This window comes from Ptychodera flava, chromosome 10 (genome assembly GCF_041260155.1).
Source record: "Ptychodera flava strain L36383 chromosome 10, AS_Pfla_20210202, whole genome shotgun sequence".
Lineage (NCBI taxonomy): Eukaryota > Metazoa > Hemichordata > Enteropneusta > Ptychoderidae > Ptychodera > Ptychodera flava.
Window position 1 is genome coordinate 2689104 of NC_091937.1, and position 27948 is coordinate 2717051.

The 27948-nt window shown below is 37.0% G+C and overlaps 1 protein-coding gene across 2 annotated transcripts; it reads left to right on the forward strand.

The window, feature by feature from the left end:
• On the forward strand, positions 1–27661 carry LOC139141742 (uncharacterized). Of its 2 annotated transcripts, XR_011554228.1 has the most exons (23): positions 1–153; positions 3359–3550; positions 4245–4330; positions 4507–4596; positions 4825–4932; positions 10023–10124; positions 11517–11622; positions 12488–12687; positions 14431–14611; positions 15938–16066; positions 16251–16425; positions 17901–18022; positions 18662–18796; positions 18976–19115; positions 19690–19825; positions 20220–20324; positions 21723–21880; positions 22244–22369; positions 23610–23686; positions 24832–24872; positions 25499–25698; positions 25953–26095; positions 27447–27661. XR_011554228.1 is itself a non-coding variant. In XM_070711369.1 (22 exons), exons 1-22 carry the CDS (start codon positions 81–83, stop codon positions 25968–25970), a joined length of 2700 nt encoding a protein of 899 aa, XP_070567470.1. In that variant the 5' UTR covers positions 22–80; the 3' UTR covers positions 25971–27402. The 2 variants fall into 2 exon arrangements, 1 of the variants encoding a protein (XP_070567470.1); XM_070711369.1 differs by lacking the exon at positions 27447–27661 and having other exon boundaries at positions 22–153; positions 25953–27402.
• The last annotated feature ends 287 nt before the right edge of the window (positions 27662–27948 follow it).

Sequence of the window (27948 nt, forward strand, 5' to 3'; positions counted from 1 at the left end):
AGTATATGTCAAGACCTTGTGTAAAATATGTGTATATTTTTCCGTTTCCATTGCTATGAAATCTAGCTACGGAGGCAACTATGGCGTATGTGACATCCCTGAAGACGACCGTGGTTTTCGTTTTTCTCGCATTTGACGCAGCGATGTTATCAAGTAAGATCCCCAATAATACCATAATTATGTGTAAACGAACTCAGAAAGCTATGTACGTTGATCTAGATAATGTACGAAAAATACTACTACATTGTTCCTGTTGTGAAGTCATAAGTTGCTTTCGGCATTCACAGACCAGTTGGGACTCTGAAAGGTTAGACATGGTTTAGTACATTTGAACTATGTTATCTGGTCGTCTTGTGATCCCCTGCGGTATAGAGTTGCCGATGGACTCAGTTAAAAGCATCTGTGGTATTCGTGATTTAGTTCTTATTCAAGAAAAAAGTTGACCGAAGCACCACTCTCGTACTTCCTTGTTATGTTCACAAAAACTTTGTGCCATCGTTGACAGTTCATGTTTCCGTGTAAGAAAGCCCGTTTGGTTATGGAGCCATATCATGGCATAATGTCATCATAACGTACCTGGATGTCACTGGGCTCATAGATGTAGAAATTCGGCATAACTGTGCACTGCATATGTTTATCTGCCAACCTGATAAAAAGACACCTATGACAGTAATGTGGCTTACACAACGAAAATCAAAACATCGTCGAGACCGCAAATGCTGTTATTTCAATACCAACATAGGTAAATTATTCGGAAATGAACTTGACATCTTTTATCGTGAAAATGATAAGCGTGTTCCTGATGTCGAAATACTGGACATCGGCCTTGATAATGTAACCTAACCTTTATAAGTAAAACGCGTGGGAGTTAGTTGCAGCCAACGAAACTGTTCGTGCAAAAAGGTGTTCGTGCGAACATTTTCAGCGGACGGACAAACTTAAAAACTAATCAATAGGCGAGGAGGAAAAGTCAATTTTTACAGTGGACAGGAAAGAAATGTCATTTTTACAGTTTGCAAGGAGAAAATTTCTTGTAGTGGGCACCGGAAAACAGACAGAGGGAGGGGAATGCCGTGGTTGATAAAACTTCAGGAAAGATTAAGCGCCTGACTAAGAGGGGATCAATGTCCAACGTTTGAAATGATCAGTATAATAGTCTGGTTGTTTTACACAGAACACGGATGTACTAGTATATTACATTCGTGCGCTGAACGAATTCACATTGGGTGAGAGATAAAAAGTTGCGTAAATGAAATGTACATTTGGGAATATGTACATGTAGTGGACAAATGGGAAGTTTCAGAAGTGGGAAGAGGGCAGTCGGGAGCTTGTGGAGTTGGAGCGGGCAGACGTGGTCCAGACACTTCGACCCAAAACCATCACAACTTCCTCCAAAGAATATTTCGTACAAAAACAACCTCGTCCCAAGTACTACTTCGTCCAACGCCACTTCGCCCCAAGTACCATTTATTTAACCACTCCGCCCTCAGTATCCACCATACCAAGTCGTCCTTATAGTATAGCCACGACGCATCACGCTGTTGCTTTTACATGCAACTTTGATTCATTACTGTGTCAATACATTTTGGCTAACATGAACCATTTATTCTTGCACCAAAGCATAAACGTTAGAATAAGTAAAAAGAAAAATAATACGCAAATGTGCGGCGAAACTGCGTATAAATCATCGATCCGAGAGTCATAGTAGGGGAGTTATGACACGCCCTGTACCTGCGCCTACTACTACTAAAAGATACAACTGCTATCTGGTGCCTTGCACGGTATTACAAGCTGTCATTTTCTGGGAATGACTACGCTTTCAAGACGAGAGTCGAGGGATGATTGAAAGGCGATGAAAACTTTGAGGGCAGTGATTGAGGGCAGTGATTGGTTATTTTCAGCGTTACCGGTTGGCGATAGTTTGATGCGGAGTGTAGCTTGATGCAACATGACTCCAGGGGCAAACAGGTTTTCGTACGAGGTTGTTTTGGTACGAAGTGGTTTTGGTGCAAAGTGTCTGTGAACCGGGTAGACGACTGACACTGGAGGGCAATGGGAAGGCATATTGTCTGCACGTGCGGGTTGGAGAGCAGTTACGAACAGCTGTACTTACTTACTTCCCCTCCAATTTTCAGATCGGGGTCGAAAACATGTAAAATCGGTATATCAGTCTTCGAAACATGTTTTGTGACGAATTTGTGGAATTGACCGATTTTGTCAGTTTGCTGCACCTGGGAAGTACATGTTTATCAGATTACAATCTGAGTATTCAAGCGCGTCCATAACGATATTACCGATGTTCATATCAATATGTACAATAATTATGGTTTTATTTTCTACAGAAACAGGTTGTTTAGTTCGAGTCATTCCTTTTCAGTGCAATGTCGGTAACCCTAAAAGAAAATCGAAATGAGATAAAGTACCACCTCAAAATGAATTAACTCATCAGAAACTAACTGGTCTCTTAGAAATGTCGAGCGAAGCGTTTTCGTATTGTGCTCCTTACTGTAAAACGTTCATTACTGTGTTTGTTGCTGTCGTTTTACACGTATATTATTAGATGCCATTACATCTGTCATAAATTGTATTCTGACTTCCAAATCAGATGAATCCGGTTGTAGTGGTATCCCTGAATTGAATGCGCATGTGCGTAACTTCAAAATGCCTTCCAATTCAATATTTCAGTAGTCAATGACAGACTTAATTCAGGGTCGTTGTTTGATCTCAGGCGTAAAGCCTGTGCAAATAGATGCCTAAAATCAAGTAAACGAGGTCAATTTTAACTTGGGTGAAGGCCGTGGCACAAAATTTTTAACTTGCGCACAACAGCAGCACTAAAACAGTACATAAGTACATCGCACAATGAATAACATGCACAGGCTTGTCAAATTATACCGTGATAAAATTCAATATGTCTTCCTCGTTTTGTTAGTATATATTTATGTGAGACATACTGACACAGATACGGGTGAACATATTTCACTCAGACTCTGCACAAGATCAATGTGCGGTGGCGCACTTACGCCGGCCTGACCACCCTTCTGGCAGTTATTTTGCAAATTGCACACGCCTATTAAAACTGACTTCGTTCAAGTTAAGTACAAGGTTCATACTTTTAACTGTGGCTTTCTACCACATACGAAAATAAATAAATAAATAAATAGAAAAAGGTCGGGGGAATTTTACCTTCGAAGACACACAGTTCGTGACTGCTGTTTAATTATTGATGCAGCGAACTGTATCACTGACGATGACTTGTTATAGTGCAGGTCACCTGTACAAGTAGAATAGGCAATAGAGCCAGGAAGGGAGAAGTGAACTTTGAAACTTGGTATCATCTTGTGATCTTCCTTTGTAGATGGATACTGGACTCGTTGGTTTCATCTGCAAGAGGATTTTATTGATGAAAAGAAAGCACTTTATGAAATACACACGGCTTTTCCACGCTTAGTTTGTGACAACCCATCTTCATCAACTGAATACATTTGTATCGATTCGTTGGAAGAAGGGGAACCCTGTCAAAATTATAAAATAAGATTTTGCTGTCAAGGTGAGTAGACCAAGCGGAGGTGATGGTTATTGAATCACATTGAAAAAATCGAAATGCTTATTTATGTCATATTATGTCGTGCCAACTTTAACTAAAAGTTTAAATGCATATATCTGACTAATTCTTTGGACATGAAAAATTAAATACAACCACAGGTAGCCATGTTGTGCTTTTCAAAGAAAGTATAGATGCAGCCCAATGGAATGCACCATAGAGGGACATATATCAGGGTCCCTTCACGGACAGCTGAAATGATTTGTAACTTTTTTCCTAAAAGATATCATGTCAACAAAATCCCACCTTCAGTATCTTAACCATCAATAATGCAATAGATACCAATTCATTTTAGTGAGCCATTACCAAAATGCAAAAGTTCATTAGCTTTCATGTCAATTCTTATGATATTGAACCTATTCACTGACACAGACAGACAGACAGATAGACAGACAGACAGACATCGCTGCGACAATGATCCACGTGAGTGGATAAAGTAGTAAGTGATGATTTCCTCAACTAAAGTGCCACACATTACAACTACTGCAAAATGGAACTTACAACAAAGGTGCTGGGTAGTCATGTACTTGTACGCCTTTAAACGAACGACAGATGCAGTTTTTAAGAACTGCCGCCCGGACCGCAACGAGACTTGGTGATATTGTTTACTGATGATAGGTACATATATTTGTTCTAATAGGAAAGCATGGAACAGACACTTGCATCTCTGATGAAGAATTATCAAAACACCGAATATTGTACAATTCCACCATTGTGATTGAGGAGGTAAGATGTACCTTTCGTTGGATTACGTGTAGGTATTAACGCGATGAATTGATGGATGGATGGATGGATGGATGGATCACATATGTGTTGCTGTTCCTTTACATATATATTTGCCTTAAAGTGTCTTTCCATACAAACTAGTCATCGATATAAACACTTACTTTAAATAATTTCAGAATGTATCAATTGGTAGCAGCGTGTTCTGGTTTGAAGAGTGGAACATTTCTTCATCGAATATTTTCTTGGGTATCGTTGATGGAAACCAGGTAAGCAAATCACCAGACTGCTTCTTTACAAGGTTTTAATGAAACAACGTACCAAAAATTTGACCCCGAGACTTCAATCGAGACTTGTTCTTTATTCATTTTCTGTAAAATTCGCATGTTTTAACAGTAATCTTTCAAAGTGCAGAGTACAACAATACCGTATATATTTTACGAGAAACCACAGAAACATCGATCAACAAATTAAAAATAATCTGTCACTGATGTTAGTTCAACAGGTTTTGTGTGAGTGAAGACAACACGTCTATCGTTGTCGCTGATCTCATTGATGCCACTATAACAGAAGAGTTTTTCCTTGTCATCCACTCACTAACAAAGGTAAATTCTAGATTATTTATAGATCCGGTGTCACTAATGCAAAGTGTATCAAACTTGTAATTTTTCAATCAATGACTTATCTTAAAAGTTCTTGCAACAGTTAGAGTAGTTTGAAGTTCTATGACAGCGTTAGTCAACTTGGTTTAATAGAAAGGTTTTCATATCTGCTTAAGGGATAATAAAGCTTACGTCCCTGTATTTAAGGATTTATTATTATTATTATTATTATTATTATTATTATTATTATTATTACAAGTTTAGGGGCTATAAGTATTATATAGAAATCTAAAAACAGTTCATTGAAGCTGTGGGACTTCTGAAAAAAAAATGTTGTTACTCCTGAATGGTTGCCATGGAAACATCTCACATTAAAATGAGTGTGATTTTTTTGGTGTGCTAACCAGAAAACCTCCTATTATCAATTTTTACATCAATTAATAGTTCTTTAATAGGAATTAGGGAAAAAGTAACATTTTCAATCCCAAAATAGTTACTATGGCAACTCGAAACATTAAAAAAAGTCTTGCATTTGTGTTCTCTGACCCGAACTCCCCCACTAGATAATTTTCATTTCAATCAAAGTAACTTTTCATGGGATATTAAAAAAACTGAAATTTTCAACACCTAAAAGGTTACCATGGAAACATGGGCAGTGAAATCGATATTATATTTGGTCTTTTCGACCCAAAATACCCTTATGGTGAAATTTTCACGGAAATTTAACCTATTATTATTCGTGTTATTATTTCTATATAATACTTTATTATTATTATTATTATTTAAGTTTGTGTTTTGTTCATTCATTCATTATTTATTTATTTATTTATTTATTCATTTGTTTATTTATTTATTCATTTATTTCAAAGGGAAGTCCAAGCTACAAAAATATTGTAATTTACATTAAAGTCCTTGGGAAGAACATTAAACATATGAAAAAAATAATATAATACAGTTGATTTACTATAATTACTGCACGCCAATATGTAGCACATTGAAACGATTCAACAACCGAACACAAAAAATTATATAACAAGAAAACTGTCAATCCAGTGAAGAACAGGCTTCATTTAAAAGCTTGTTGTGGAGAAAATGGCTGAACTGGGTATTTAAATGTAGGAGTACTCCCAATGCTTCTGATAGAAAGAAGAAGAGAGTCCGAAATGTAGTTGCACTTTAAATAACTGACGTTTGTCCAGTACTTATCTTGAATGAAGGGGCTTATAAATTACATATACTTGGACCACGAGTATTTAAATCATTACATTCACTGGAAACACGAGTATCTAAATCATTCATATTCGACATGTAATGGTTCTGGTTTAAGTTATCTGTCGATAGACCATTCAGAACTTTGAAAGGTTTTTACAGCCATGAAATAATCTATGTGAAGGTCAATCAGTAACCATTTGGGATGCTGGAGACTGACCAGTATAGCAGCATTTTTTCCCACAAACTTGAAAATGCCCTTCGATGACCTTTGACCTTCTCGAATGTATCTCAGCAGTTGTTCAAACTTCAAGTTTACTTTATCGATATTGACTTGCAGCACCAAATTTTTCTTTCAAACTTTGGGTTGACCTGACCTCCATAAGCTTATATCTCGGGAACTATGAGGGCTACAGGTTTTTTCAGTTTATTGACCAGTATAGATAAAAATTAAGTCGGAAAGTTGTTGATGACATCGTATGCATATTAGGTATTATATGCTACCATGAACTGACTTAGCTTTATTATGATTTTCCGTTTGAATTACAGAACAAAGTGAAGCGTCAGTGTTTTTGGTTTTGTATGAACATCTATATTTGTCCCTAATTGTCAAAGTCTTTTATGCCTGTATCGAAAAAATGTTATGTAAATGTGCCATCATAAACTTCTTACACCTTAACAAGAGACTCCAATATGACTAGCATTCGGATAATTCGTTTATTATGCTAGTCGAGTTTAAATAGACACCTCATGTGTGTGTCACTCCTGTGCAGTATTTCCACAAATATGTAGGAAAGAAGTGAACATTCATTTTAGACGTGTTTGTAATACCGCTGTAAATTATGATTTATGACCATATACTATATTACAAGCGGAATTATCGAGCGTAAATAGAGTATTATAAACCTATACTGATAACACGATGCTGAGATATGATGAAAATGTGGAAGTTGAGGCCTGTTAATATTGACATGTGCTGTCAATATTTCACAAAATGATACGGCGTGACACCACCTGTCCAAAATATGCTGACGAGGAAATGTTATTATATCAGTGTATTGTCCTGTTTTAAGAACTGACACCGCTGACGTCAAAAAGTAATAAACCAGTGCTAAAACAGGTCCCTCAAGCAGCCTAGACGCTAATGCCGAGATAAAGAGCGTTTAGGTAGCAGAAATAATCTACGTTAAAACTTGTAAAATGATTGAATACATGGAATGATTAAAAAGCCAGTGTGAATGTCTAGGAAATTTGCTTTTAGAACTGCCCTATTTGAGCAATTAGCTCGTGTTTTGATGCATTAGCGTTGTCTTTTTTGTCGGGCCAAGTTGCTCAATTCCTGTTCGACGACAACCGTTCATTTTTTTTAAAATCCTGCTTGCTTTCTTTTTGTCTGCCAAAATTGCAAAGAAAATAACCTTTAGGGAGCGTTCAGTTATTACGGGCGGGGGTTGGCCCCGTCAAAAAGCAGTTTCAGTGTTCAGAAATATTCTGAGATCAAAATGATTCGCCGAATGATTTCATTCTCAGAAGTCATTTACCTATAAATCTGAACAAAAGTATAACCATCTGTCACATGAACATCTTGCCTTGGCATCTCTGAGGCTTGCCTTTTTGTAAATCGAGCTGTTTGAGGGCGATGAACAATTCCTATTACTTACATATCAGAGATATAGCAAGTTTTGTCAGGGAAAATGTTTAACAGTTACCTGTAGACTTCAAGTACCATGAAAAGTGAAATTATTCTTTTAAGTGAAATTCGAATATCATAATAGTTGTCCACATCTGAACTTTCAGATACCCTATTTGAATCAAGTACATTTGTATCAAATGTCAAACACCTATAAAAGCACAGGTTAAGTTAATTTAGCATCGTAAAAAACTTATTAATAGCTTTCTTATAGACTTCAATGTATAGTGAATCTACATTTTGGTGAAATTCCAAAATCCAATTTCTTGCACACATATCAATTTATAACCATCTTAGTCTAACTAAGTACTTTAAAATGAATTATCAAATGTCTATAAATACACATATTTAGCTATTTTTGTATTGGAAAAAATTTCATAGTTTCCTCATAGGCTAACATGTACAGCGAATCCACATTTCAACGCTTGCACACATTATCTATTTGTATCCACCCTAGCCTATTCGAGTACATTAATATATATAATCTAGAGTTCATAATTTACCTATTTTTGTATTGGAAAAAAATATTCATAGTTTCCTCAAAGACTACCATGTATAGTGAACCTACATTTCGGTGAAATTCCGAAATCCAATTTCTTGAGCACACATCCTTTGCTACCACCCTAGTCTAATCAAGTACATTAAGATAAATTATCAACTGTCTATAAATTCACAATTTCAGCTAATTTTGTATTAGAAAAAAATATTCATTGTTTCCTCATAGACTACCATGCACAGTGAATCTACATTTCAGCGAAATTTCAAAATCCAATTTGTGGCTCATACATCCACTTGCAATCACCCTAGTCTTATCAAGTACATTAAAATGAATTATCAAACGTATATAAATACACAAATTTAGCCTGTTTTGTATACGGAAAATTATTCATAGTTTCCTCCTAGACTCCTATGTATAGTGGATGAACATTTTCAGTGAAATTCCAAAATCAGATTTCTTGTACACATAATATGCACCTGTAACCATCATATTCTTACCAAGTACAATTATTGTAATTATCCAACGTCTGTATATCCACAAGAATAGCAAGTTTTTAATTGGAAACAAAATTATTCGCAATGTTATCATAGACTCCAATGTATAGGGGATGAACATTTTGGGTAAAATTCCAGAATCAAATTTTTTGTACATATACAAGTTGAGACAACCCTATTCAAATTAAGTACATTTATGTTAATTATCAAATGTATAAAAAGAATAGATATTGCTAGTTTTGTATTGAAAAAGTATAACATAGTTTTCTCATAGACTACCATGTATAGTGGATCGACATTATCAACAGCTGAATATCAATTAAATCCAAATATCAAAATTTTGTACAGACGCGCTTGCGGATAATATTGCGATCCACCTGTTATTTCTGTCCAATTCCTTTGAGGAGTCATTTCAAAATTATAGCAAGTCAGAAGGAGAAATTTGAACACTAACACCTTGTAAGTATGTAAAGGGGTCATTTTATAAAAATCTGAGAATGTTTTTTGGATTCTATCGCCCCCTCCAGAGGTGTTTGTGTGTGTGTGTGTGTGTGTGTGTGCTTAACTCAAGCAATGGAGGGGGTGTCATGAAATTTTTGTCATCTTAAAAGTGTGTGTGTGTGTGGGGGGGGAATCACCAATTTCTTGGTGCAATGGGTAGGAGGGGTTCACTTATTTTGACTGATGCGCATGAAAGAATTTGCGGCCCAAACCCGGCCATAATAACTGAACGCTCCCGTATACGTAGCAACAACAAATGTTGATTATAATATCATATCAATGACCCTTTCACAGGCGGGAACATACTAAATTTGGATACAATTTGCTCCATGAAGCTTTTGCATAGCAGCCAATTCTGTGTGTCGACCATTATGTGTGTCGCCCATTATACCATAGACTCTCAGTTTTTCTCGAGGGCCCATATGATTATACCCATTCCTTGCTTATCTCTGTCCGGGGTGGGATTATTGCTAAAATAAACGTTTTATTTACGATCAACATTAACTTCCGCAATCAAGTACATTTTAAAATATTATTACGTGTCACTATATGATGCCTTTTTTATGTACACATATCTGTAATTCATGATCCAGGTCCCATTTCACAAGACAACAAATTTGACTGATTATTTTGATATAATGCAGTTATAAATTATATAATTAAATCTATAAGGAATTGTGATGACGCTTTCTTTTGAAAGGAACATGAAATCTTAGCGTTCGGGCTGACGGTGCATGTGATCGACAGGGAAGACTGGCCGCCATATTATAATAAAACATGCGAAACGCCAATCAAAGACAGGGTAAGTACTTAAGCTTCCTCTCCATCCGCACTTTCTTGCAATGATACGAATTATTACTATTAAACAAATCAGAGAAAACACTGATTAGGCCATATGATTCGTCCTTCCTCCGTTTACCACTTTGGCTTTATTTAGGGGATCCCGCGATATATATTGCAAGTACCTCCGTAATAATTTTAGATGACATTTTATTCAGTCTCTATATTTCATCAACCAGGGCTTTCATAATAGAGTTGTTGTACGACAAGCTGAAATTGCATGAACCCAATGGACGACAGCAAGCAATGATACACATGTTGTTTCTCATTCACTGTGCTCTTACGTTGTTTTGATGATGATTATATGAAATAAATCAGACCTCAGTATAGTGTTATCACATCGCAGTGTGAAATGTGCAGGGCATCGGTAAAGAAGCAAAACAAGGTGTCTAGGTAAAATGAAACATCTCACGGTAGGTCTGCCATCTTCAGGAAGTTTACATGTAAAGGAAAACAGATGTATGCATAATACTTTTTTGCACTGTTATTGAGCATTTCTGTCGCATTTCTTGTTCTATTTTAAAAGTCCCTGTTTCAACGTTCGTCGTTCACTTTATTGACGCTACTTACTTGAATGTATTTCGAGCATTATTGTCGTTGGCAATTTAACTCGCGACATCAAGAACATACGGTCGTCTGGATAGAAAGCGTCGAAAACTAGCATAATAAAGTTGAATTAATTTTGGAGAATTGGATCTTTAATATTCTTAAAATTTCTCAAAAGTGATAGGTGCAATAAAGCTGAATGCTGCAATGTCGCAAATTACTCATATAAACAAGTGCATTGCTTAACGAGAAAAGCAGATGAGCTTGCATTTCCAGATTAAACCGACATTAGTTAGTGTACTATCAAATTATCCCAAATTTGTTTCAATCGTGTTATTATACTTGGTCATTTCCAAATTGTCAACTTTCTATCTATTCGCCTCTGCGCTGGCTCGAACGGTATAGTTGGATTTATATTTAGGACAAAAATCCCAAAATAATGAAAGAATTTGAAAACCTGCTGCTACTTGACTTTTTAATAAAACACTATATAAGCAACAGTATTAACGTTTCATTACAAAATGAATGAAGTCGTTGAAAACGTTATGTTATTGGTTGTTTCTCGCCTGTCATATACATTTACTCAACATGTATTATCATAAATTTACTGGTAATGGCTCTTTAAACAATTTTTCTTCGCTGTTGCTTTGTCAGAAAAATTAGAACAGTGTAGAGCACGCAGACAAAATTATAACTGTCAGGAGTAAGGACAGGTTGACTGTTAATGCCTGTCGGACTGAATGCAGAGACACATCTTAGTATGTTGGCAGCTCACTGTAACTAACTTGTATTTCTTTTCTGACATCAGAATCTGTGGCCACTGATGGTAGATATCTCGTTAGAAAATAAAAGAGTATCTGATGATTACCACGACGTTTACAAACAATTTGGAGTTGTTGCCAATAATTCAGCTTGTAAGTCTTTCTCAATAATTATAAACTGTTGGTGATTAATTTGTAGTCAAGACTACGACGACTTAAAAGAGTATGATGATGGAGGAGTGGCTCCAAAATAATAAACTATACAGTCTAACGGAATTCTGGCACGTTTTACAAAATGAAATAGTGAAAAATTGAAGCAAATATAAACTCACCTGTAGGTATCGGGAAAATGTCGTTTCACTTCACACTTCTGCAAAGACAAAGTGAACTATGATCTATTCACCTTTACTGACGCTGGTCATGCTTCCGGTGTACCGTTGATCTCTTGCTTGGCTAGATCGCCGGACTTGCCATCGCTTTAGTTATCGTATTATCAAAGTTGTCAAAGCATTTTGCACTTTACCTGAATTTGTTTCTCGTATCAATCTGCAATATGGCTGAATAGAACACGATTGACTTTGCCACCCACCCCCTCGCTACTATTAACGTGAATGTGGCAGCCATGAAGATCGACATCGCGTGGCATTATGCCGTAATGGCTCGAGCTTAGAACGTACTTAAAGTCCACAGTTGAATTTCAGTAAAGCCGCTGTGTGTCATGTAAGATGTCAGCACGAATATCAGGATGGCTTTTTGATAGAAAACAGGTGTATTCGAGACACACAATTTGTACGCGATTCAGTAAATCAAACAAATATTTTAATGGTACTAATTCATCTATTACAATCGTTTGATTAGATATTTGAGGCTTGTATAGAGCGTGAAATGTGTTATTAAATTTACAATGTAAGGAGTGCTGCGTTTTTCATAAATTTGTAAAAGTAAATAGTTTTCTTACCATGTAGAAACATACGCAACATTATCTAATAACATCCTTTTATCTCATATTCATCATAAGGTGCTTTGAGTATATATTATCCTGTGGCAGTGGATATTGGTGTCTTTAAAAGCCTGATAGATTACTTGGGAACTAAAGGGAATTTGAGCTTTGACGGTCTCTCATGGGTCGTGGATTTCATCGATCGGGATAAAAACTACCAAGAAGTTGTAAATTTCAATGGAGGAAACTCTTCACACTTTAAAAGTGAAGTCTTTAAGGTAACGAAGATAAAAACTTGAATTCAGTTATAAGTTAATTAGAATGATTTGTATCTATATTTTAATTTTGCCTTTACACTCTAACACAACACAACTCGCTCGCGACGCAGCCTCTACAATCTCTGCCCTCAACGTTCAGGCTTTGCGTTTCCAGCAAGTGACTTTGAGAGAGTCCAAGGGACTGGTCAGTTTCTCCGACCTGTAAGGGACTGGAATCTATGGATTGCTTTCGATGTACAGCGAATTGGCTGATTCAGCTCTTTGAAAAAGAAAATGAAATTCATTGAACCCTGTGGCAACCTTTGGAACTTGATGATCCAACGCTACCAAACCAACTGCCACATCATAGGGAATGTCCCACAGTGTTTGTGCGGCGGATGTGACCCCGAAATGGCACAGTTTCGAACCATGTCAACAATGATGGCCAACAGACAAGACTTACGAATATAACATATAGTGTGAAGCATTCTTTGCCATGTAGGAATGCCTTTCTTGTAACCTTCTTGCGCACAAAATGGGTCAATTATTATACACCTGCGTCTGTATCCTATCAATTTCGATATCAGTGGACGCAGAGTCCAATCTAGTTAATTGGCAGGGGTGGGTAGTAAAGATTTAGCAATAATATGTACAAGAAACCTCGGCAATGACAATGTAAGTATCTATTTTTTACAAGAATATTAATAAATTAAAGTGTTTCCAAAAATATTAACGTGTTAGCACAGAGAAACAGAGTGGCAACGCTTGCATGCCTTTTGTTCCATGGTCGTCTCGGTAGACTATTGGCTTTTCATATTAAAATGAGCTTCAAAGGTGTTAAACATTTTGGAGGCTTTGTTTGTGGTTGATAATTACACGAGATTATGCGAAAATACGACGAGATGGCATCGTACTGCCAGTCGCGTAGCAACCATAGTTACTTTGTGAGCTTTCAGGCCAGAAACACTGCTTCACGCCAATCAAAACATAACACGCCAGCAGTTTCATAAACATGTCCTTCCTTGACGCACGTGTAAAAGAGGGTATGACTGACCGTAAACCATTGAGTAAAACCAGACAGTATCGATAAAAGACTTTCAAATTTGGTTCAAACACACTCATTATATATTCATAAAAATGAGAGGAATTTTTAAAACGATAAAACTTACTTTCCTGAAGCTCAAAACACTCCCGTTTTCGCCAGCACGTCAATTCTGCTCAGCGCCACACGACAACAACAACACAAACTTTGCCGAACATACTTTCGCTTAACAATTGGCGAAAATCCGAAAATTACCGAAGGATGCATGGTCGGCACTCTTCGGAAAAGAGAGGCGAGAGCAACCTGAGGCGAGGCGAACATGGATGAGTTACGTAACCGCTTCACGCCTTAAACAATACCCGTTGCGACTCTATCTATGTTTCTCTATGGTGTTAGTAAATTTATTTGTCCGTGACATCTGTGAGAAGAGGAAAAGCTTCTGGAATAATCTTAAATTAATGCCAAGTCACCGACACTCAAGGCTGAAGAAGCTGACCAGTCTCTAGTTCACACTCAAGGAAATGTATCAGACATTCTTCTCTTTCGCACTGAGGATAAATTCATGGAGTGTGTATATCCTTGTATTCACGTACACATTGATAAATTTGTCGAGTATGCATGTCATTGTGTTCAAGTTGGTAAATGTTCATGTATGATTGTAACCATATATAATAACATATATTTTGTTTAAACACTTCCATTACCGAATTAACCTTTACTAGGTCAACTACACTGACCCAAATCAGATCCAAATAGTAAAGTATTTGGGCAAATATATGCGATCAGACTACATAGGAAAGGTGACCATAAAGATGATCGACACGCATGTGCGATCGAGGTGTCTCATAGCTTTACAGAGAGAAAAGACACGTTCCATTGGTACCACTGAATTGCTATTCATAGGTATGTGTTTACCGATAAACAACTATTATCCACTACTATTGAATATTCCAGAGACAATAAAAAGCAACGTTTCTCTCACTTCCTTTAAATCATCATTTTCAACAATATACTCTATATCAGTTTTCTTAAAGGACACACATTACCAAATTCCATCATGCTTTTGTTGTATGATAAGATAGTCTTACGATGGGCACTGCTCAGTTTTTCTTACAGATGAAGGTATGAGATTTCTCATATCTTGGTAAGCCAACCAGGAATTCTTCGAATGTAATTAGATGTTATTCCCTAATATTTTTCTTCGTTCAGCTAAGGAAAATACGAGTGACGTAATAACCGTGTCACCACGAGTCGAAGACGAGTGGTGACACGGTCATTACGTCACGTCGAGTTTTTTCCGAGCTGAACGAAGAAAAATATTAGGGAAATAATATTTATCACATGCACAAGCAAAGAATTCGTTATTTTTTTCAAAATAAAATAAGTTTTCCATGACGATACCGCGTTTAAACTTTTGAACTACTTTAGGAGTAAATATCCGTACGCCGTGCACAAGTTGTCAATCATTTCCAGTCGTCCGTCGTGTGCGTCAGCGCCCACGTTCGTTCGTGTGTGGAGCAAATGACAGCTCTCGGTCTACACGTAGGCTACCTTCCGCAAAGTTATACTCTATCTCAAAGATAGCATAGTCCTAGAAATTTATCACAGACGAAGATACGCTATTTTTCGGAACAAATATCGACTGAATCTCGACGGCGCGAACACTGTCAACGCCGCGCCTGACCCTGTTTGCAATACGTACGGAACCCACGGTATACGCGACCAGCTTAGAGTTCGTTGTTTCCGCAAATTATTCACGTAATTCCTTCGGAATATATAGGCGGTACACTCTTGTGTTTACATTGTTCGGATTAATAATGTCGTAGTCTGTGAAAATATCGATTTCATTACATGACTTTTGATCGTGGGAGAAACATCGGCCGCCATGTTGTTTGTTTACATATTTACGAGCACACCGAAGATCGACATAAAAGGTCCGACGCACCAAAATTGATGACATAGACGCCGGTTGTCGTGACGTAGAACGACCAGAGAATAAATCCCGTATTTTTTTGTTCGGAGACGACAAACTTGGCTTGTGCATGTGATAACGATTAATGTTAGAGATATGCCAGTAACATCAGCCTGTACAATCAACGGAAATATTAACTATACTATGTAAACTAATTTGCTGTGTTTCTCGACTCCAAACAATTCAGGTGTAATTTTGCCCATGGAAAATCTTCACAAATTGCAAACTTTTCATTAGTCCATTACTTTCTCTCAAAGGTTGTCCATATGGCAAGTATGGCGGTGCCTGTCAATATGACTGTCTATGTAAGAACAGTGCAACCTGCCATGCATGGAATGGTGCTTGTCTCTGTGCTGAAGGATGGCGTGGTCCAACATGTGATATACGTATGTGGCTTGAAAATATTATCTATAGATCTATTAAAGTGTATATATTTTCACAATTGGACTATAATCTTAAGCAATTGAAGTCAGCTCATATATCTGTGCAATTAAGACGTGCGAATTTTGATATATTTTGTTACTGTTACTCTCATTATTCACTAAATAAATCAACATAATTTTGTTTCAGCGATGGAGCCATCAGCCAAACTTACTATTTCAACGGAGCAAGTGACATATTACTCTCCTGTTCGACTTCAATGTAGTTATTACAACATTTTCCAAAACCCTTTGGTATTTGAATTAAACGGTAGGCTTTTGTTCGGAAATGATACGGCGGCGTCAATCTCATATTCTGTAACAGGGTAAGTGTGCAGCATATGTAATAAATATTTTAGGCAACGTATGTTTCTATCTCTAAATAGCTTCTAATTTACTGCGTGATTATGCACTCATAAGTAAAGATGAAAAATTCGTCATAACTCAGAGTTTCACGTATTTCAGCGATCTTCAGATGACCTGATTCAACTGCCTTTCTGAGTCTTCGTGTTCGAACTTCCGGTTCTTTGTTTTGGTTGGTTCACAGACAAATAGAAAGACAGACTAGCAACGCGGCATGCCTTTTGTTCCATGGTCGTCTCGGTAGACCATGGCCTTTTCATATTAAAATGAGCTTCACAGGTGTTAGATATTTTTGACTTCGGAGATAATTGCACGAGATTATGTGAAAAGTACGACAAGATGGCATCGTGCTGCCAGTCGCGTAGCAACCATACTTACTCTGTGTGCTCTCAGGGCAGAAACACTGCTTCACGCCAATCAAAATATAACACGCCAGCAGTTTCATAAACACGTCCTTCCATGACTAACCTTTCAAATACGAATTGACTGACCGTAAACCATTGAGTAAAACCAGACAGTATCGATAAAAGACTTTCAAATTTAGTTCAAACACACTCATTATATATTCATAAAAATGTGAGAGGAATTTTTAAAATGGTAAAACTCACTTTCCCGAAGCTAAAACTTTCCCGTTTTCGCCAGCACGCCAATTCCGCTCAGCACCACACGACAAAAACAACACAAACTTTGCCGAACATACTTTCGTTTCAAAATTAGCGAAAATCCGGAAATTACCGAAGGATGCATGGTCGGCACTCCTCGAGGCGAGAGCTACCTGAGGCGAGGCGAACATTGAGGACTTACGTATATAAGCGCTTCACATTTTGAACAATACCCGTTGCCAGTCTGTCTTTCTATTTGTCTGTGGTTGGTTAATCCAGTATGTGGGCAATGTTTAATTTCATGTCTGCATTTAACGCCTTATGCTTATTGAGAAGGTTTGATCTATTTCTACTGAAGATATACAGCTTTTTCAGCTAAGTACAGATTGCATCTCTTTGTAAAATTTGAGTATGCAGCTGCATTCATATGGGTTGTTCCTAGCTTTTAACTACCATATATATTTTGATAATTCTGGACTTGGCATGTGTCAAATGATTTCAAGTAAACACGAGGTTGGAATATATTAGTATGAAAATATTGTCTGTCGAACCAAGACAGGACTTGCTGTTACCATCATCTGCCAAAACATCTCCCTTGGAAATGATACCGTTGGCTTGACAAGACGCTGAAAGAGGACACGAATCAGTCACACGATAATGGAAGTGGTCAGAGACTTTGTTATGCAGTTGTCTGTGATTTGTTTTCTGTATCCTCAAATAAGGCATGTTTTCCGCGCAGCTGTTGTATATGTATTTTAGTTTGCGTGACGTAGATAAGTGAGTAGATTGATCATCGATCGACATGAATTTAAATCGTGGTAACCTTTTTTGCCTAGTCTTTCGCAGCTGAATATTGCAAATATGACTGAAGACTTCGAAGGGAAATACAGATGCATCGTATTTTCCCCAGATCCCCATATTTATGCTGTTTCAAATTTCTTGGATATCTCAATACAAGGTAATGCGTAATATCGTATATTGACGTTTTGTTTACAGTTTTATTGTTTCATCAAAATATTGACTTGTGTGGTAAAATATCCGGAAATCGTAGGCTATGTTCACTCAAAGTCTGAGATTAGTAATTTCAAAAACAACGTCTGGTATCATTTTATAATTATGAACAGAGGTCTGGGCTAAATGTTTTTTTTTTCTATCTGTAACCCACAAGCTTCGAGCATTATACCAAGGAGAACCAGACCAACGTTTGTAGTTTGAAATTCTGAATATCGGAGAGCACTCAATTTTTGATTTGATACGAAGCGGTAAAAGTGAAAATAGAACTTAACGCATCGATCGTATCATATGCATGACTTAAATTCACAATGTGCAAATACGTGAAGGAGAAGAGAAATCAAAAGTTTGTCGTTGTATCGTAATGTAAAGAGCAACATACAGATGTTGGATGGATAGCATGATATCTAACTGCATTCTTGTATTGAACGTCAGACAAACAAGGTCAAACGTAATATTTTTTATTGAGAGGCATAACATACATTACAAATATTTTCTTATAATTTCAAGTTCTAGTGGCAACGCTGCCTACCACAATAGTCAGTAGAAATAGTGTTTTCATAAATCCTTCTTTCTTTAACTTTAGGCTGTCAGAATGGTATGTGGGGAGCACATTGCGAACGCCAATGTAATTGCTCCCACTCGAATAATTGCAGTCGTTACGCTGGCTGTGTCTGTGAGATTGGATGGACGGGACCGAAATGTGACATGTTAGACAAAGGTATTTTGGTGCACACGGTTTACTTTATATATTATTTCATTTATTGTTTCAGATTCTGCCATTACATTTAAAAGACTGTTGTGTTATAGAGTGCATTAGTGTACTGCTGTCTGTATGTGACACAATGTCATTGATAGATGGATTGTTAATATTAAAATACCTAATTTGTATATTCGAAGGAACACGGAATAACCAGTTGGCAATATCGATATCGATGGTTATTCTTCTTGGTATAAGTGCCGGAGGTGTTGGCGTCGCTCTAATTTTAAAACGTCATAGGAGAAGAACCAAAAGAAGCGGAACAAATTATACTCCCTTGGTTAGTAGATGCCTCATGACACGGCTAATATTTGGTGGAGTGAGCGACAGGGAAATTTGAGTTTTACGGGGAATTAGTAATTATTCATGAGAGGTGACTAATTAAAGCAATCAAGCAGTTTTCCATGGCTTCTTTATATTTCTTTCATACGAGCAGAAAATTGAAGTGTCGCTCTCACATCACTGAATATTACCGATAATGATTTCGTAATTCAAACCCTGGCCTGGTCGCTGGATGTTTGATCAAAGTTAGCATTCTGTAAGTCTCTACAGAGTCGTGCTTACGTCTTGATTAAATGTTACCAAATTCTTCATAAGCTGCAAACATCGTCCTAGCATTCTTCCACAGGCCTGACCTCTTATCCAACATTTAGTTCGTGTAAGGTATAATTCGAACCACAGTGAGTTGCGGGCCAATAAAATCGACGTGTAAAATCAACACCCATTCATTTTCGAAAATTGGGGAACAGTCGTCCATGGTACAACTTTGCAAATTCAGGTACGAATTGATTTGTCTTTACGATAGGTATAGCATACGTTATGTGACAGTCTTCCCCTTTATATCATTAATTAAGGCCGACGTCAACGTGTTTCGGGAGAAGCAATTGGTTGTTGGCCATTTGATAGGCCAGGGAGAATTTTCAGTGGTGCACTGTGGAAGTTTAAAGGTCAACAATGAAACAAGAAATGTTGCTGTGAAAATCCTTACGAGTAAGTGTAACAACGTCAATGGATTGAACTAGGGAGAGGGGAGAGAAGTCAGAGACTGACAGACGGACAGACAGTGTGTGTATTATCTGTGTTGGGGGGCAGCAACTTGGCAATAAGTAACTATGCTCAAATCATTTGGTATGCCGTAATTTGATTCTATGATTTGTTTTGATTTTCAAAAACATACTTTACTACCCCCAAGCACACACACGCGCGCGCACACACTCAGTCTCTATCTCTCTCTTTCAGATATATATATAATATATATATATATATATATATATATATATATATATATATATATATATATATATATATATATATATATATATATATATATATACATGAGTCTATGTATCATAGATACATGTGCATTCTTTATTATTCGTACCAGATAACTTTGGGCTCAATAGCCGGTACTGGTGTGAAATCCATAACTTGATTGACTTAGGCGACTGTCCTTACATAGTACAGATCATTGGTGTCGTCACTTTGGCAGGTAAGCGGTTTTTGATACGTAATTCAGGTTTATATTACTTTAAAAACTTTGCTTCGAACAGCAGTATTCTGACGAATACTGTTCAGACATTTTATTACTTTTACGTTTCCCTAAAATGCTGTATGGCCCAGACTGGCAATCACCATAAAACACTTCTTACAACCGGCCTTTCATGGTTAAATCATTATTCACTTGATGCACTCAGGGATCAAATTTAAGGTATGCGATCAAGTGCACCTTCAACATGAACGTCATAATGATACGCCAGTGATTTACTTTCTTTCGTCACGGCTTGTTGACTTCTGTTCATTATCTGTTTTCTCAGTCCCTACGGGTGAAGGGGACATTCCAACTAATAGCTCATTTGCATATTTGATGAAATTCTATAATAAGGTCACATAAGAAAATTGAATACAATTAATTTGATTGAAACTTCTGGGATACATTGGTTATACTTAGATGTACTTATGATCAAGGTTCAATGAGAATGGAATTTATTTCATAATTGGCTTGTTATTATATTTAATTGATATGTGTAATTAGGTCGTATGTCAAGGCTAAGTGCACGGAAATTGATATACCTCTAGGGTACATTGAGCACAATTTGTTTTTATGTGTACTTTAAGTTTGGTCTGTATAACATGTACATTATTAGCTTATTATGAGCATGTCAGCTCATAAACTCTGAAGTACGATTTCTCTGAACCATATTCTGAAATATCCTGAACCTTGATTCGTAGACAACCCTCCACTGTCTATGCTTCAACATCACAGTTCAAAGTACCACAAAATGTATGCACAATGTTCCAGTCTGTGAAATGCATACGATGTACATCAACAGTGCACATACAGGTCAATGCAAGGTTAATACTTTCTCAGCCATAAGTGTTTTGACCAATTTGACTTCAATCGTTTCCAAATTTATTTATCAAGCGGGGACCACGTCATTTACAATGACTTGTTTAATGTACACAATTTTGGAAATTTCAAGAAAAATTTAAAACTGACGCGCGAGTTGCTATAGTTTCTGCTAAACATGCCGAATTCAATAGCAGCTACAAGCAGACCAATATTTTCCAGTAAATTTAAAGTATATTTCCATATTACCGTCGGCAATTTATCGACATAAACCAGACTATAGTTTTCATAAAGGGACCATCTAGTGTAAAATAAATATTTTTATTATGTTACATTTTGTCCATTTCCGCATTTCTAAAAGTTACTTTTCTGTGACATGCCACATAATGAGTATGCCAGGTAGAGCGGCAAAATCACCAGTATTTAAGCAAACTGATTTTATCAAGTAATCTGCGCGGATGTGATAGTCCAGTCCCAGATAGGCGACCAGGGTGTATAACATTACCGGGTAAGAAAATATTTCTTTAAACACAATTGCAGGTAGGAAGAGTATTGTCATGGAGTTAATGCGCGATGACATGCATTCTGAGCTCAAATATCTCCTCGGAAAATGCAATTACTCTGAGGTAACAGGTAAACGCCTGATGAAGTTTTGCCGCCATGTTTCTTTAGGCCTACAGTACATGGAAACAGTTAAGGTAATTTTATGTGAATTTAATTTCTGATAAGTTCATGAGAAATACGTCATGTCAATGAACAGTACTTCTTGAATGAAATATGGAATGAACTTATTCTTCTACCTTTCGTATATCTAACCTGTCATAATGTGTACAACATTAAATTATGTAAAGTCTGTTGAATCAGATATATACTTCGTATAGATAGGTAGAAATAGGCTAAGGTTACCAGACAAATATGTGCGGTAAGGATTTCTTATATTGAGACATGAAAATCAAATCCGTGATAAGGTATTTGTGAGCGATATTTTGTTTTACATTTCGCAGAAACAGATATAAAACAAAAGTTTCATGCACATATATATTTTATCTAAAACCTGACAGGTAATACATCGCGATATCGCTGCCCGTAATGTTTTGATATCTTATGACGATGTCGCAAAAATCGGAGACTTCGGATCGGCAAAAGACGTATATGAAACTTTGACGTATAAAGAATCACCATCGAAGGTTAGTGGGAGTGAGGAATGTCTTAAATTTAAACACACTAAACACACACACAAATCCCTAGTGTGTATATATATATATATATATATATATATATATATATATATATATATATATATATATATATACTTGTATATATATGCTTATATATATATGCTTGTACATATATATACATATATATATGTATATATACGATGATACACTTTTCCTCTCACTTTCAAACAACGTCCAAGGCGTTGAGAATATATGCGAACGTACGATTTTCATACGGCATCGTACTCCTCCAGTCCTCGCCAGTTTCGAGCAATATAAATTTCCTAGGTACAGTGTGGTTGCATAAATGACCAACAAGAACGATGTGATACAGTTCAATTGTGGTTTTATTCATATATTATGACCGAGTCAGGAACTGACAGCAGTAAAAATGACGACTGCAGCATTGCACAGCGTGTTCGTTCGAATCGTACAGTGAACAACGTGTATAAAATATAAGCACCGCTATTAACAGCAAGACAAGGTTAAATTTCGATGCATTGTTTACATTATTACTTTACCTTCAAACAAATAATACATGTGAAGATACTATATCATCCTTCTTTCCCTTGTCCTCGCTGATAACGGCTATATTCATTCAGTTTTGCGCGGAAAATCCGACAGCGAGAGACTACTCTCTCGCATCGTGAGGAATGTGCGTCCGTCGGAATGTGAACGGAATCAGCTGGAGCCGTACCACTTCATCCGCCACGCCGACATAATAGACGTCCAAATTACATCACGCGGGAAAGTGAAAATAAAAAAGTGGGTCTATGCATGTGATAAATATATAATCTCCCAGTATTTCTCAATCATGTGACGTCATCGAAGAATCGGGTTTCCCCAAACATAGCTGTATCCCTCCTCGCCTACCGGCTCGGAGGGATACTGCCGCTATGTTGGGGGAAACCCTCGTCTTCGATGACGCCACACTCGTTCAAAATACTGGGAGATTATATATATATATATATATATATATATATATATATATATATATATATATATATATATATACACAAGCACAAAGCGATATTTTCTGTTGCCCAGTTTCATGCATCGTGCAATCTGTGTGCAGGATGCATGAAACTTAAGTAAAATATTACTTCTTACTTGTGTCTTTGTTTAACGCTCCGCTTTTTGCACTTGGCATCTCATCAATTTGTCATATACAAACTTTATTTTAAAAGACATACATTTGATTCGCAAACAGCGCGGCCAAAAAGTACCCCTTGGTTGGATGGCCCCGGAATCATTAGCGGACGGCGTCTACACTCATGTGAGTGACATGTAAGTTCACAAAATTGTGTTTACATTATGACCCAGTTTTGAGTAAATACATTTCATTTGGATATACGCTATTCTTTTTCGTCATTTCGTGATGCAGTTGCTGACATGGATTAAAATATACGATTTTTCTTGCCCGTGTTCAGAGAGGGAGCTTATATTCAAAGTCATCTTTTACACTGAATCAATTTTTGACGAACAGTGACATTTACATCTGAATTCAGTTTGTTTGCAGTAGTGAACTATATGGCTGCAGGGCAGATATTTGGTCACAGTCGTCATGTTTTGAGCCTTACTTAGACATGCTGTCGCAAATTTCTTGTAAGTTAAGCAAAGCGATGGGGCGTACATATTAATGTTAATTTACGTTAATTTAAGTAGCGACTTGACTAGTGACATGGTCCATTATGAATACCAAAGCAGATTCATACTTGCATAACACATTTCGCTCAAATTCTTAAACATGTTATAACCTAAATATGCTCTTTTATCTTGCAATGTGCTCCACATGGCTGCTAGGTGGTCATGTTGACATTTTTTTCTATTCTGATGAATTATTTGTGCACGCTTTCCCGTGTAAAGCAAAAACGAACTACGATAAATGTTTGTAAATTGTTTTAATGATAAACTATAGCCCCCAAGGGGCAGTTTTGTTCAACGTTGCGGCTTCTTAAGCCATTGATTGAACATGATCTCATTCGAAGGTGGCATAACAACACCATATGCTATGGTATACGAGACCAGTGTTTTGCGATATACTCAAATGGAGCCTACAGATAACCTTTTATTTCGATTTTACATGACCATTATTCTGGCACTGCTCAACCGATTTCGTTCAAAATAGGCATATGGACAGTAGACCTCAATGTATATACATGATAATTGAGACTTGCCGTTTCTTCAAATACGAAATGCTATAGCTATGAAGCAAAATCATGAGTTGACACATAAATCAACAGGGTATGGGTAAAACCTGCCACACTTTTGTGAAGTATTGACATGTATGGCAAGTGAGTTACCAATATGCATATTCACATACTTTTTTTCCAAACTTAAGCTCATTAATAATTTTATGTGAGCAACGGAGAATGTTATCTGTTATTTCTAGCTTTTTCTAATTGCAAATGTCCATTAAACATCATTTTCAGGTGGTCATACGGAGTGTTCCTCTGGGAGGCAGCTACTTTAGGTAAAAGTGATGTTTTCATATATTTAACACCTGGCATTCCACATTCCATTTCACGATTTCTCCATTGTTTAATAAAGAATGCATTGTATATCGGACATTCACTTTCATGAGCCAGTATATTCATTTTCGGAATGAGTTGACAAACTTATGTATACGTCTTCCTTTCACCAATACCATAAAAGTAAAAGGTCATCAGGCGTCGTTAAAACATAGCAAGACAGTGTTCACAGAAACATTTTTATGGCACATATCCTCACAAGCTGAGTAACCCTCTCACCAAGTGTTACATTTCATTTACTATATTGAGTTGGTGGTTTTGAAAGTACAGATGTGTATTATCAGCCTTGCCAAAAGACATCTTAATTTCGGTCCTGAACAATGGTTTTGGTAGTTAAGTGGTTCGAATCTTAATCCCAGCATAAATCTTGTTCATTAAATTTCTAAGAGAGAGCTTAGAAAGCAAGACATAGAATTTCATAAACCCGATTGGTATTACATTGAGTGGAATGTCCACACAATTTTTTATGCTTCTCATTACAAATGACAAAATTGTCAGTCAGATGTAGAAAACAGCATGTGTTTCTTTTTGAGTAGCTCCGAAAAATAGTGTTTCTTCCGTTTTGCAGGAGGAACACCATATCATAACATCAACTCTGCTGATATACCACAGCGATTGCAAGAAGGGTATCGACTTCCTAAACCACAACACTGTTCTGAAGAATTCTATAATTTGATGCTAAGATGTTGGACAAAGAATCCCCAGGAACGTCTCACAGCGTCCAAGGCTGTTGACATCCTTGATGAGATGTTTACTCGTGAAGACATGGTTAGTAAGGAATTATCATCCTTATCTTTATGGCCAAAATTTGAATCAATCATTGAAACATCAGTACGAAGTACCAGCCAGTGTTCGACATCAAAATAGATAAATGAGTTGAGTAAAAGTGCTGTGCATGTATACGTATATGTGTATATACATAAATGGTGATCATATTCGTGTGAGGAAAGGATCGAGGGATGGCTGGTGATGCTAGGTTGATATTCTCCTGTTTTTGCTAATGTATCTGCTTTCATTTACAGGGAATATTTCATGTGTAAGGCAAAGCGCGGATGGTATCATCGTTGGAAATTGTGATAGCATGTATGCATACCTGACCTGAATACAAGCACTCTCAAAACTCTGGAATTGTGGAATTGTGTGAATATCGAATTATATAACGACTGTTATCACTGTTCATTTACGGTTGACAACTTCTCTCAGCGAATCAGCTCGACGAGAGGTACCACTAGGATACTACTACACAGGGACGCCGCAAAGTTGAAGTAGATGACTTCTGACCTAGTGTTATTGGATTATGGATTGGTATGATTGCGATTATTTTATCGATTCACAGCCGGATGGGACCAATGAAAAGTCTGCCGAGGCCAGGGGACGCCGAGTCTGACAAAAGTCTAAGCCTTGCCACAAAGTCTTGTCTAAAGTCTAGAGTCCAAAAAGCCTCCAAAAGCCTCCAAAAAAGACGGCCATGCAATGTCATTATTCTCATCGACTGGAGTTCAAAAACGATTAACAGCAACATGAAATATGTGAATAACAGACGGCAGCATGCACAGCAAGATCCGCGGTGCGAACTTTTTATTGACTCATTTCTCGTTGCGTATCGAACTGTAGCGAGTGAAGCGAAGTCTGGGCAAGGAAGTGTAATTACAGCACTAACATATTCGCATCTTGAATTAGATGGACGACTGTACTTAAAGCAATAACATGATTATTTGCACAACATAATGTACGAGGCGGAGCCGAGTACATTATGGAGTGCAAAGTTTGGTTGAGTCCATTATTGAAGGGGTACATTATTGCTATTGTTTTATAGTTTGGCGATGTTAGTGAATTTGTAGATGTAGAAAACATGATGGATAATCGGATACGCTATCAGTGATAATCCGAGAGTACGACATCACAAGTTCACTAGTATTGACAAAGCTATAATATAATTGTGGTTATATACAGGGTGTATTTCATTCTGTATATGTAAAATGACTTCCCTTATATGAAGGTTGCTGTACAACTAAAACATATTGAGAAACTGAGTACAACATCAACCAGATTGTGGCATGGATAGCAGTATGGCTGGGTATCCATTCTCGTTGAGCAAAATTTCAAGATCTCCTTTTCTGGGGGTTTCTATGATAAGACACTCATTTTTAGGTTTAACTGTAAAGTTTTCAATCATTATTGTTATGTGTATTTCAGTTACAGCAATGCGATTCTCCTTTACCTTTCTCCAAAGCAGTTTCAATTGTCGCAAGATATATAGCAAAATTTTTCGATGGCAATTCCTTTTACAGAGATATCGCTTTTCTACAATTGTGAGAATACTAGAGCTATATGTGTCTCCGCGAAGTACATCATGAAGGCTAAGTATCAAAACAAGAAAGAGAGATTCGTTATAGAAATGTAATAAATATGTAATTTGTCCAAGGAGATTCAGTGACTTTACTTGAGTAAAATATTGTTGCAATGTTTCTATAGAAGTAGCAGAAGGGTGTCTGATCCATGTGCTATTTGTGGAGATCACAGTCGATGTAGAAAATATGGTGAATGTGTTTAAATTTAAATTCACATGATTCTGTAATCATAGATACTTAAAAAGCAATAGTAAGTAATTGGCCATGCTAAATGAAGCCATACACTCTTGTTCGGTACTTTTCACTTAGTGATGTAGGCTTTTCTTGACAAAGGATGACCATCTTATAACTTTCTGGTTACTCCAATAAACACTACAGTCAAAAGGTGGCTAGTATGGCTTGTACTTCGGGTGTTTCACATTGTGATAGATCTGATCATTTTAAAGTGAGTCCACTTAAGCCCGCCCTAAAGATGAGGCGATTCATTGAGATATTGGAAAGCAGGTCTTCCCCGGGCAAACAACAATTTCAATGAGGAGGCTTGTAACATCGTTAAGTAATATAGGGTTCTATACTGTTTTCCATCGATGGTGATGTGTTTATTATCCCAGACAATAAAGTTGATCTAGCGGTCGGATCCGTCTAAATCGAATATGAAAGATATTAA

Excerpts from the sequence above, each read along its gene's own strand:
- LOC139141742 (XM_070711369.1), top strand. The coding sequence starts at position 81 with ATGGCGTATGTGACATCCCTGAAGACGACCGTGGTTTTCGTTTTTCTC. Across the intron at positions 4,933-10,022 it reads TCATCCACTCACTAACAAAG|GAACATGAAATCTTAGCGTT; the intron begins GTAAATTCTAGA and ends TTCTTTTGAAAG. Across the intron at positions 12,688-14,430 it reads TTAAAAGTGAAGTCTTTAAG|GTCAACTACACTGACCCAAA; the intron begins GTAACGAAGATA and ends AACCTTTACTAG.